The sequence below is a fragment of the Armigeres subalbatus genome, chromosome 1, assembly GCF_024139115.2.
Source record: "Armigeres subalbatus isolate Guangzhou_Male chromosome 1, GZ_Asu_2, whole genome shotgun sequence".
Lineage (NCBI taxonomy): Eukaryota > Metazoa > Arthropoda > Insecta > Diptera > Culicidae > Armigeres > Armigeres subalbatus.
This window is the reverse complement of record NC_085139.1, coordinates 305,440,576-305,452,457: the sequence shown is the minus strand read 5'-3', so window position 1 is coordinate 305,452,457 and position 11,882 is coordinate 305,440,576. Positions and strand designations below refer to the sequence as shown.

The following is an 11,882-nucleotide window of genomic DNA, read 5'->3' as shown; positions in this document are numbered from 1 at the left end:
GTATACATTTTGATCTTCATAATTTTTAGCAAGCGAACCATGGTAATGCATTCCGTGCCGATAGTTCGAACGAGCCAGACGTGTGTGCTGTGTCTCATCGCGGATTGTGTTCGGTAGTGCGAGTGCTATTGTGTGGTGCGTATCCTACCTACGGATCCAAGGCGATCACTGTCGGCGAGGGGAAGTAGCTGCTTCTGGCGACGCCAGTGAAGCGAGCTATTGTTACTGCTGCTACCTACAGCAGCAGCCGCAGATAAGTGGCAAAGATTGTTGTATTGTTCTCCCACAGAGTGGGTCTGATTAGAATAGTTTGAATTAGTTTTTTTTATTAGTTTTTTTTTCTAATTAGTTAATAGTTATTAGTTCTTAGCTTGTAATAACTATATTTCCAACACCTTGCGAGGTGATAATGGAGGCGGAGACTGCGGAGGGCAGTGGGCCTCCTAAAGATGGTGGTCGCACACGATTCTATCATGCATCTTCTCCTGGGCCTTGGGTTGTTTACTTTCGGCAGAAAGTGAAAAGCCTAGATTTTCTCGGCATTAAGCGAGATTTGACGCGTCGTTTTCCGAAAACTGATTTCCATCAGGTAAATCGGAACAAACTACGCATAACCGCACCTACATACAAGGATGCAAACGAAATCGCTAAAGACAAGGCCTACAATGTTGAATATTTGGTTTATGTCCCCTCGCGGGAGGTCGAAATCGAAGGTGTGATCAACGCAGCGAGCCTGACTTGCAAGGATGTACTTGCGGGAAAAGGCCGATTAAAGAATGCAATGGAGTCTACTGTGGATATTCTGGATTGCAAGGAGTTGCATTCAGCTACCATGGTAGATGGTAAAAGAGTGTATTCTAAGTCAGGTTCGCTTCGGGTGACGTTCGCCGGTTCGATTCTCCCAAAATATGTAGATATTGAAAATATGTTATTTCCGGTGCGTCTTTTTGTGCCGAGGGTGTTCAATTGTACCAACTGCAAACAGTTGGGGCACACTGCCGAGTTTTGCGACAACAAGCCCCGTTGTGGCAAATGTTTTGAAAAGCATAGGGAGGAGTCCTGCCAACAACAAGTTACAAAGTGCGCTTATTGTGGCATGGATCCTCCCCATGGTTTGCAAGAATGCCCGGTGTACAAAAAGCGCACCCAAAAAGTGAAGCGCTCGTTGGTACAGCGCTCTAAGCAGTCGTATGCGGAAATGGTTAAGTCGCAAGACACATCCGCCACAACCACCGCCACGGCTGCTATTTCAGCTGCCGTTCAAGTAAGTGATTACTACGATTCTATTGCCACTGATGAATTGGACTCCGACGTAGCTGATATGGATGATTCTTCGGAGGTACACGTGCCCGAAAAGAGGAAGCAACCGTCTTCCCCGGGATCGCGCCGTAAGAGAACAAAAGTCGTCCACAAAAGCTTGCCAAAATCTGAAGGTAATGGGGGATTATTTAAAATCCCGAAGCAATCTGTCTTCACTGCTCCTTTAGATCCTAGTTGCAGCAAGACATTCCCGCCATTGCCTGAAACCCGATGTTTCCAAGAAACATCCGGTTAGGAAGAATCAATGAAAGAAAAATGCAATTCGCACTTCCAGAAAAAATATTCCGTCCAAGCGAGGATTGATCTCCTTTAAGGACCTCGTGGACCGTTTTTGAATTTGTTCAATATTCCGAATTCATTGAGGCCACTCATTGACCTCTTTATACCAACAGTAGAAAGTTATCTGAAGCAATTGACTGTTTCATGGCCCTTCTTGCAGAAATTGTATCTTTCGATGGATAATACGGCCATGCAAGATACAATCACTGTGCTGCAGTGGAACTGTCATAGTCTGAAAAATAAATTAGACGTGTTCAAGTTTTTGATTCGCAATTCCGATTGCGATATATTTGCACTCTGTGAAACATGGCTTTCTTCTGAAGATGAAATCAACTTCCACGATTTTAACATTATTCGCCAAGATCAGGATGATCATTATGGTGGCGTTCTTTTGGGGATCAAAAGTGCTACTCCTTCTACAGAATTCCCATTCCGACTGGTAATGGCCTAGAGATCGTCGCTTGCCAAATAAATGTAAAGAATAAAGATCTTTGCATAGCTTCAGTGTACATTCCTCCAAATGCCTCTATTAATCGTCGACATTTTTGGAGCGCAGTCTCCCTCCTATCATCTCCAGTATTGATATTGGGTGATATGAACGCACATGGTATTGGATGGGGCGAAAGATATGACGATTATAGAGCGCCTATTTTCTATGATTTGTGTGACGATTTCAATTTGAATATTTTGAACACTGGTGAAGTAACTCGAATAGGACCAAATGGTCAACAAAGCCGTATTGATCTGTCTTTATGTTCAAATTCACTATCATTAGATTGCACGTGGAAGGTAATTCAAGATCCCCATGGTAGTGACCATATGCCGATAGTCACCACAATTAAGAGTGGCTATCAACAATCTGAGCCAGTTAATGTTCCTTTCGATCTCACGAAGAACATTGACTGGCAAAAATTTGCATCGGCGGTAAAGATTGATATTGAATCAAATGATACTCTTCCACCTTTGGATGAATATCGATTCCTTACTGAGTTGATTCAAAAAGCGCACTAGAAGCTCAGAAACGACGCGTTCCAAGTACATCTGTCATCAGAAGACCAGCCACTCCTGGATGGGATGATGAATGTACTAAGTTGTATTCTGAGAAATCTGATGCCTTCAAGGCCTTCCGTAAACACGGAAGGTCAGAGCTTTGAAGAGTATTTGAGGCTCGAAAGAAAACTCAAAAATCTTCCCAAGGCGAAAAAACGTAGCTACTGGCGACGTTTTGTCGAGGGTCTATCACGAGAAACCTCAATGACAACACTTTGGAAAACGGCTCGCAACATGCGGAACCGCATTTCCACCAATGAGAGTGAAGAATACTCCAATCGATGGATATTCAACTTCGCAAAAAAGTCTGCCCAGATTCCGTACCAGCAGAACCGCTATTTCGAGAATCAGTCACTGATCCCGGTTCTTTGGGTGGACCATTCACAATGCTGGAACTTTCTATGTCTCTTCTTTCATCGAATAACTCTGCTCCGGGATGCGATAACATCAAATTCAATCTTCTTAAAAACCTCCCAGATATCGCAAAAGACGATTACTTGACCTGTACAACTGTTTCATTGAGTACAACATTGTGCCACCTGAATGGCGACAGGTCAAAGTAATAGCTATTCAAAAGCCTGGGAACCAGCGTCTAATCACAATTCATACCGACTGATTGCCATGCTATCATGCATGAGAAAATTATTGGAGAAAATGATCCTTTCAAGAGTCGACCATTGGGTCGAAGAAAATGCATTGCTTTCAAATACTCAGTTTGGATTTAGAAAAGGGAAAGGAACAAACGATTGTCTAGCGTTGCTTTCTTCAGATATACAACTGGCCTTTGCGCACAAGGAGCAATTGGCTTCAGTATTCTTGGACATTAAGGGCGCTTTTGATTCAGTTTCCATAGAAGTACTGTCAGACAATCTGCACAGTAATGGGTTACCCGTTATTTTGAATAATTTCTTGTACAATTTGTTGTCAGAAAAACAAATGAACTTCACACTCGGCACTCTGACAACTTCCAGAACTAGTTACATGGGCCTTCCCCAAGGTTCATGTTTAAGTCCCTTGCTTTATAATTTCTATGTCAAAGATATTGACAATTGTTTGGAAGGACAATGCACGCTCAGACAACTTGCAGATGATGCCGTGGTCTCTCTAAGAGGTCCATGTGCAGCTGTCTTGCAAGGACCATTGCAAAGTACCCTGGATAATCTGACTGTTTGGGCCAGACATTTAGGGATCGAGTTTTCACCGCAAAAACTCAGTTGGTTGTGTTTACTAAGAAGCGGTATCCTGCTCAACTGAAACTAAAGCTGTTGAATGATGACATCAACCAATCTTTATCTTCTAAATACCTTGGGGTCGTGTTTGATTCCAAATGTACCTGGAAACTCCACATTGAGTATTTGATACAAAAATGCCGGAAAAGGATCAATTTTCTACGTTCTATCTCCGGAACATGGTGGGGTGCTCACCCGGAAGACCTTATCAAACTCTATAGAACGACTATTCTCTCTGTTTTAGAGTATGGCTCTTTCTGCTTCCTCTCAGCAGCTGATTGCCACCTGATCAAATTGGAACGAATTCAATATCGTTGTTTGCGTATTGCCCTTGGCTGCATGCATTCAACGCATAACATGAGCCTGGAGGTGCTTGCTGGAGTCACTCCTTTAAAGCACCGTTACTGGGAGCTCTCGCTTAGAATACTCATCAAATGTGGAACAAGTAACACACTTGTTCTAGATAACTTCGATAATATGCTTGAACTAACTTGTCGTTCAAGATTCCTGAGAGTTTATCTCAACTACATATCATCAGATCTTTGTCTTCCGTGTTATAATCCCCTTCGAGTTCACTTCACCAACGACAGTTCCTCAATTGTATACGATCTGTCCATGAAACATGCTATTCACCAGATCATCTTCGACAAATATCTATTCCCTCACGTTTTTCTGAAAAATATGAACATGTCAATTGCAACAACAGATATTTCACTGATGGTTCTCGCATCAACGGATCCACTGGCTTCGGTGTTTTCAATGTAACTTCAACCACCTTCCAAAAACTTCAGGAACCGTGTTCGGTTTATGTTGCTGAGCTGGCAGCAATTAACTTCGCTTTGGGGATAATTTCCAATCAGCCCGTAGACCATTATTTCATCTTCTCGGATAGTCTTAGTTCTATCGAGGCACTCCGGTCGATGAAACCTGTTAAGCACGCATCTTACTTTCTTACAAACATAAGAGAGCAGATGCGTGTTTTGGTCGAAAGATCATTCAAGATTACCTTTGTTTGGGTCCCATCTCACTGCTCAATCTACGGCAATGAGAAGGCAGACTCGCTGGCAAAGGTGGGCGCACAGGAAGGTGAGGTTTATGATAGACAATTCTCGAGTAACGAGTTTTTCCCATTAGTCCGTCAGAGAACTCTTCAAAGTTGGCAAAGGAATTGGACACACAATGAACTCGGACGGTGGCTATTTTCCATAGTTCCAAAAGTTTCAGGGGCGAGCGTGGTTCAGAGGTGAGGACTTAAGTCGAGGCTTCATTCGCGTGATGTCGAGACTTATGTCCAATCACTATTCACTAAACGCACATCTGTACAGAATAAACCTTGTCGATAGCAACTTATGTAGGTGCGGAGCCGGTTATGATGACATCGATCACGTAGTTTGGTTCTGCTCGGAAAATGACGCCTCCAGAGAGCGACTATTGGATACCCTAGTGGCCCGAGGTAAACAACCCTTCAGGGAAATTCGAGGTGTTTTGGGGGATCGTGATGCGGTCTATATGCAGGCCATTTATAGTTTCATTTGTGATTCTGACATCAAAATCTAATTTTTAATTTTTTTTTCTTCTGTCAAAGTTTTTTTTTGTACTGTCTCTGTCTCTATGTTCCGTAGATTTCCGTTACTCAGGCCATCCGGAAGACGCTCCCAGTAGAACCAATCCTCGAGCACGACGACACGCCACATCGTCCCTTACGCCAAATGCCCGGATGAGCAGCCAAAATTCCTTGACTCCGAATCCTAAGCCTCGTCCATCCTTTAATATTGTAAACTAACCTCGAGTCACCACGAGTACGCTGGCTCCTATCCCTCTCTTACTAACTAAAAAAATGACATTGATTGTATATATCACAAGAAATATGGCTCCGTAAAGTGTTATACACGCCTGAGCCTACCAAATAAACGAACTTGGAAAAAAAAAAAACTATGGTAATGTACTAAATCAATGATTTCGTGTGTGTTACTTCTACGTGAAGTTAAACGATTTACAATGATATGGAAATGCTAATATCATCTTCCAAACTTGGACGTACATGTTCATGATAGCATTAGAGGCGAAAGTATAGAATTGATAGTTCCGTTAGGATACGGCAGGCATGAAGAATGTTTTTATAGAAGTCGATTTGAAAGCGAGCGGAGGGCAATATTTGTGATGGCATATATCGCACGACCTTCCTTCTGCCAAGCTCCCCTTCCAAGAGGCTCGGAAGCCTCCTTCCAAGAGGCTCGGAAGCCTCCTTCCAAGAGGCTCGGAAGCCTCTTTTCAAGAGGCTCGGAAGCCTCCTTCCAAGAGGCTCGGAAGCCTCCTTCCAAGAGGCTCGGAAGCCTCCTTCCAAGAGGCTCGGAAGCCTCCTTCCAAGAGGCTCGGAAGCCTCCTTCCAAGAGGCTCAAAGTCTCCTTCAAGAGGCTCAGAGCCTCCTTCAAGAGGCTCAGGAAGCCTCCTTTCAAGAGGCTCAGAAGCCTCCTTTCAAGAGGCTCAGAAGCCTCCTTTCAAGAGCTCAGGAAGCCTCCTTTCAAGAGGCTCAGAAGCCTCCTTTCAAGAGGCTCAGAAGCCTCCTTTCAAGAGGCTCAGAGCCTCCTTTCAAGAGGCCTCAGAAGCCTCCTTTCAAGAGGCTCAGGAAGCCTCCTTTCAAGAGGCTCAGGAAGCCTCCTTTCAAGAGGCTCGGAAGCCTCCTTTCAAGAGGCTCAGAGCCTCCTTTCAAGAGGCTCAGAAGCCTCCTTTCAAGAGGCTCAGAGCCTCCTTTCAAGAGGCTCAGGAAGCCTCCTTTCAAGAGGCTCAGAGCCTCCTTTCAAGAGGCTCAGGAAGCCTCCTTTCAAGAGGCTCGGAAGCCTCCTTTCAAGAGGCTCAGAAGCCTCCTTTCAAGAGGCTGGAAGCCTCCTTTCAAGAGGCTCAGAAGCCTCCTTTCAAGAGGCTCAGAGCCTCCTTTCAAGAGGCTCAGGCCTCCTTTCAAGAGGCTCAGAAGCCTCCTTTCAAGAGGCTCAGAGCCTCCTTTCAAGAGGCTCAGAGCCTCCTTTCAAGAGGCTCGGAAGCCTCCTTTCAAGAGGCTCAGAAGCCTCCTTTCAAGAGGCTCAGAAGCCTCCTTTCAAGAGGCTCAGGAAGCCTCCTTTCAAGAGGCTCAGAGCCTCCTTTCAAGAGGCTCAGGAAGCCTCCTTTCAAGAGGCTCAGAAGCCTCCTTTCAAGAGGCTCAGAGCCTCCTTTCAAGAAGCTCAGAAGCCTCCTTTCAAGAGGCTCGGAAGCCTCTTTTCAAGAGGCCTCAGAAGCCTCCTTTCAAGAGGCTCAGAGCCTCCTTTCAAGAGCTCAGGAAGCCTCCTTTCAAGAGGCTCAGGAAGCCTCCTTTCAAGAGGCTCAGAAGCCTCCTTTCAAGAGGCTCAGAGCCTCCTTTCAAGAGGCTCAGAGCCTCCTTTCAAGAGGCTCAGAAGCCTCCTTTCAAGAGAGCTCAGAAGCCTCCTTTCAAGAGGCTCAGGAAGCCTCCTTTCAAGAGGCTCAAGCCTCCTTTCAAGAGGCTCAGGAAGCCTCCTTTCAAGAGGCTCGGAAGCCTCCTTTCAAGAGGCTCGGAAGCCTCCTTTCAAGAGGCTCGGAAGCCTCCTTTCAAGAGGCCTCAGAAGCCTCCTTTCAAGAGGCTCAGAGCCTCCTTTCAAGAGGCTCAGAAGCCTCCTTTCAAGAGGCTCAGGAAGCCTCCTTTCAAGAGGCTCAGAAGCCTCCTTTCAAGAGGCTCAGAAGCCTCCTTTCAAGAGGCTCAGAAGCCTCCTTTCAAGAGGCTCAGAAGCCTCCTTTCAAGAGGCTCAGGAAGCCTCCTTTCAAAGAGCTCAGAGCCTCCTTTCAAGAGGCTCAGAAGCCTCCTTTCAAGAGGCTCAGGCCTCCTTTCAAGAGGCTCAGAAGCCTCCTTTCAAGAGGCTCAGAGCCTCCTTTCAAGAGGCTCAGGAAGCCTCCTTTCAAGAGGCTCAGAAGCCTCCTTTCAAGAGGCTCAGAAGCCTCCTTTCAAGAGGCTCAGGAAGCCTCCTTTCAAGAGGCTCAGAGCCTCCTTTCAAGAGGCTCAGGAAGCCTCCTTTCAAGAGGCTCAGAAGCCTCCTTTCAAGAGCTCAGAAGCCTCCTTTCAAGAGGCTCAGGCCTCCTTTCAAGAGGCTCAGAAGCCTCCTTTCAAGAGGCTCGGAAGCCTCCTTTCAAGAGGCTCGGAAGCCTCCTTTCAAGAACTCAGAGCCTCCTTTCAAGAGGCTCAGGCCTCCTTTCAAGAGGCTCAGAAGCCTCCTTTCAAGAGGCTCGGAAGCCTCCTTCCAAGAGGCTCAGGAAGCCTCCTTTCAAGAGGCTCGGAAGCCTCCTTTCAAGAGGCTCAGAGCCTCCTTTCAAGAGGCTCAGAAGCCTCCTTTCAAGAGGCTCAGAAGCCTCCTTTCAAGAGGCAGAAGCCTCCTTTCAAGAGGCTCAGAAGCCTCCTTTCAAGAGGCCCGGAAGCCTCCTTTCAAGAGGCCAGAAGCCTCCTTTCAAGAGGCCAGGAAGCCTCCTTTCAAGAGGCCAGAAGCCTCCTTTCAAGAGGCCCGGAAGCCTCCTTTCAAGAGGCCCGGAAGCCTCCTTTCAAGAGGCCCGGAAGCCTCCTTTCAAGAGGCCCGGAAGCCTCCTTTCAAGAGGCCCGGAAGCCTCCTTTCAAGAGGCCCGGAAGCCTCCTTTCAAGAGGCCCGGAAGCTTCCTTGAGGCTTGATCTATAAACTTTAGGAGTAATAAAAATTTTGGCCAACTTAATGGAAAACCAGATATCCCGTTAGTTTCAGGTAAATTTTCCTTATATTTTTTGAGTTTCGCTTGCTTCCATTTACCTTTCATGTACCTCAATTAATGCAAAAGTTCAAAGGGATACATCTCAAGAAAAAGGTTGAGAACCTCTGAACTAGAATATTAATAAATTAGAATGATACGAAAATTAAGGACCTTAGGGTCAAACACTTGACGTGTAAGAAAATTTGTAAGACAACATGAAAAAAATATGCAAATGAAAAGAATTTTATTACTACTATGGTACAGTCGACTCTCTACATCTCGATGTTCTATATCTCGATATCTCTCCCTATGTCGATGGTTTCCTCGGTCCCGTCAATCTACATACATTTGGGCTTTCTACGTCACGATAACCTCCCTATCTCGATATCTCTCTATCTCGGAGTGTTTTGATCATATTTTGTTCAAGATTCACTCTACTTATGTCGATATCTTCAAATTTTTAGGCTACTAGACCATTTTTACACAATAAATGTATACTAAAATGAAATTATAGCCTTCTGGTACAATTTTTTTGTATGAGAAAGGTCAAAAGGCTTACTAGATCTGTCGATATTCCGCGTGATCCGTTCGGCGATCCAGCAACCAGTATCAAACTCGCCTAAATGTCTACAAAAGGCACTACACCATATTAGTACCAATTCCTGTCACTGTGCGTCACCCATGCGCTTTTTCATTCAAACATCATCGCACCACTACGCTCCCATTTTCAGCTGCCCTGCTGTATGCAGGCACCGACGAAGAATATCACTGGAACAAAATCCCATGCTCGATGTTTTGCTCCGGGGGTTTCGCTGCGCGGCATATACATAGGTAGGTAAGATAGGTTGGTAGCTACGTAGCTGCTGAACGTTGAATTTTTATCTCGACGTCGTTCTCGCTTTCTTGCATGCGGCAGGAGGAAACGATTCAACGGTCGAACTCATGCGCTCAGTACCGATTTGTATTTTGACGCGTACGCTTAGTAAAAGCAGTCGTTGCTAAATTGTTTTGCTTTCTGTGTGCCTACGCGCGCGTGCGTTCGTCTGCTGCGATAAGAATCTACGCGATAAGAAAGGCTTTGATTGGATCAAAGCCAACTTTGATTTTTTTTTCTCGACCGTGATTTGTGACGGTGATTGTGGTGAAACAGCGTGATCCAGGTGATTGAGTGTCAATCGATCATTCAATGACATTCTATTCGCGTAGCATGTTCTGAAGGTGTGGGCTCAGGCGGTCGTTGTGTCTGAATTCGAATGCGATATCGAAACAATAGAAGTGCGGGTGTGGTGGGCACGGGACTCCCGAGCTGTTGGGTGATTCATGAGTCAGAATTTAGCGGGATTTGAATGGGACCGACGTTCGTTCATTTATGTGGTTGTTTTGATTGAAGTTTCGTGTGGAGTTTTTTTTTACGGGGCGATGAACGTCGTATTATAATAGGCAACAATTACGCCCACACGAAATAATTCTTAGGCTTTCCGTTAATGCATGGACGCGAACCTAACCATTAGGGCGGAGAACGATGGGCAGAAGGTGATCGAAAACGGACGAAACTATCCCCGGAAGGGAGTTGGTGCAGGCAAAAGTGACGAACGGAATTTGAGTGATTTCTCGTTCGGGTGAGGGGTGTCATTCATCAGTGTCCGCCAAGGGTCGATTGTTTATTGTTGTTCGGAGGAATTCCCACAATTCAACCCAAGAAGTTGGGTAAAGCGAAGAGGGAAAAAATCCTAATCGCAGTAGTCTTTTGCAGGTCATTTGAAGGAAGTGCAAAGTTCCGAACTGAAGGAACCAGGTGTAAGAAGGAAAACGAGTGCAAAGCTTACTGAGTGAAATAAAAATAAAATAAAAAGAAGAAGCCAAAGGCATTTAGTGCGTCAGCAAGGTGCGACAGAGCCAATCGATGGAATGTGATTGTGGTGGCAGTAGCAAGTGATTCGGTGGCAAAGCAGAAGAACCGACAAAAGTCGAAAAGGAAGATTATAATAAGTGGCGGGGGAGTTCCACGTGCGTCCAATATTATGCTAATGAAACGTGAGACGACGAATACGAGGTCGTCTGCGAATCGAAAATAAAACTTGGGCCAGTTTGGGCGACGTGGACGCTCGACAGCAGAAGCGGAGATTAGCACAGCGATAAGCCGTTTATCGGTTGTGATTGATTGGGTGAAACGAGTTCAAGCGGAGAGCGCAAGCACTGCGATGGACGCCAAGGACAAGAACAAGGATCCGCAGCCGTCGTTCAGCTTCATAAGGGTAAGTGTAGTAGAGTCAGAGAGATTTGTGCCGTGATTACGTTGATTCACTGGGATCATAAAATTTCTATCTTAACATGGGACAATACCCTCGTGGACTTTCCGTCCAGAGGTGATGATTTATCACCACATGTGACTGAATCTATCACTGGCTTAGTGAATTGCGCATCATTTATATTCTAAGGTCTTTGATCAACGAGAAGGACGGGTAAGAACGATAATTATAATTGCCTGTTGATGACTTGAATTTCATAAATGAGCGACGTTTTCCTCGCACTAAAAACAAGTTCATTGTAATCGTAACACCTCGTTGAGTAAATCCCTTCGTTCGCCGCTCGTGGATATCTTATTTACCGACTACGACGACGACGCGAGATAAAGCTGCTCGACTCGTTTGTCAATAATTACGGAACGGAGATAGCTGCTGCGGCCACTCGAGCTGTGTGCTATCTGCCTTGCGTGGAAGCAGTGAATCATACACGTACCGCTATTATGAAGCAATTTCTAGAAGAGCTATGCTCAGAAAAAATCTACTGGAACGTGCAACTTTGTACATAGGTGCAGTTAAGTCGGCAAGCGTCTCGCTAATGCCCATAATCGATTAATTAATGCAAAAATCCACTCTCGCTGTACAGTCTTAGTCGATGATCCGGTGGTAAAATATCGATCTGATTTGGATCGGACCATTGGACTGTCAACGTTCGGCGAGATCCGTTCTACTCATTACAACTACTTGAAGGACACGTTAACATTAATTTATGAAAAATGTTCTAATGCAACGCTACTAATTATAGAGCCAATTAATTTTGACCCTCCCCTCATCTAGTTGGTCGTTAATTTACTGTCTCAGAGTAAGGTGATTATCAATTTTGCTAATGCTACATTTCTACAGTTCTGAAACTTCTGAAGTCAGCGTTAAGGTAATCAACTGTCAAATGTCATTGCACATTAGTCTGATTCCTCTAAGGCCACAGTTGTCATCATTCTTATACAAC

The 11,882-nt window shown here is 45.3% G+C and overlaps 1 protein-coding gene across 6 annotated transcripts in view; it reads left to right on the top strand.

Moving 5' to 3' along the window:
- The first annotated feature begins 9,578 nt into the window (after nucleotides 1-9,578).
- Nucleotides 9,579-11,882, top strand: part of LOC134207867 (rhophilin-2) — a 334,965-nt gene continuing 332,661 nt past the window's right edge. The window contains exons 1-2 of one of the 6 annotated variants that reach the window (XM_062683833.1): nucleotides 9,579-9,765; nucleotides 10,387-10,888. In XM_062683833.1, coding sequence (XP_062539817.1) covers nucleotides 10,835-10,888 — 54 coding nt within the window. In that variant the 5' untranslated portion in view covers nucleotides 9,579-9,765; nucleotides 10,387-10,834. Of the gene's footprint in view, nucleotides 10,253-10,376; nucleotides 10,889-11,882 lie in introns of all 6 variants that reach the window. The other 5 variants (XM_062683834.1, XM_062683832.1, XM_062683830.1 and 2 more) reach the window with 5 other exon arrangements.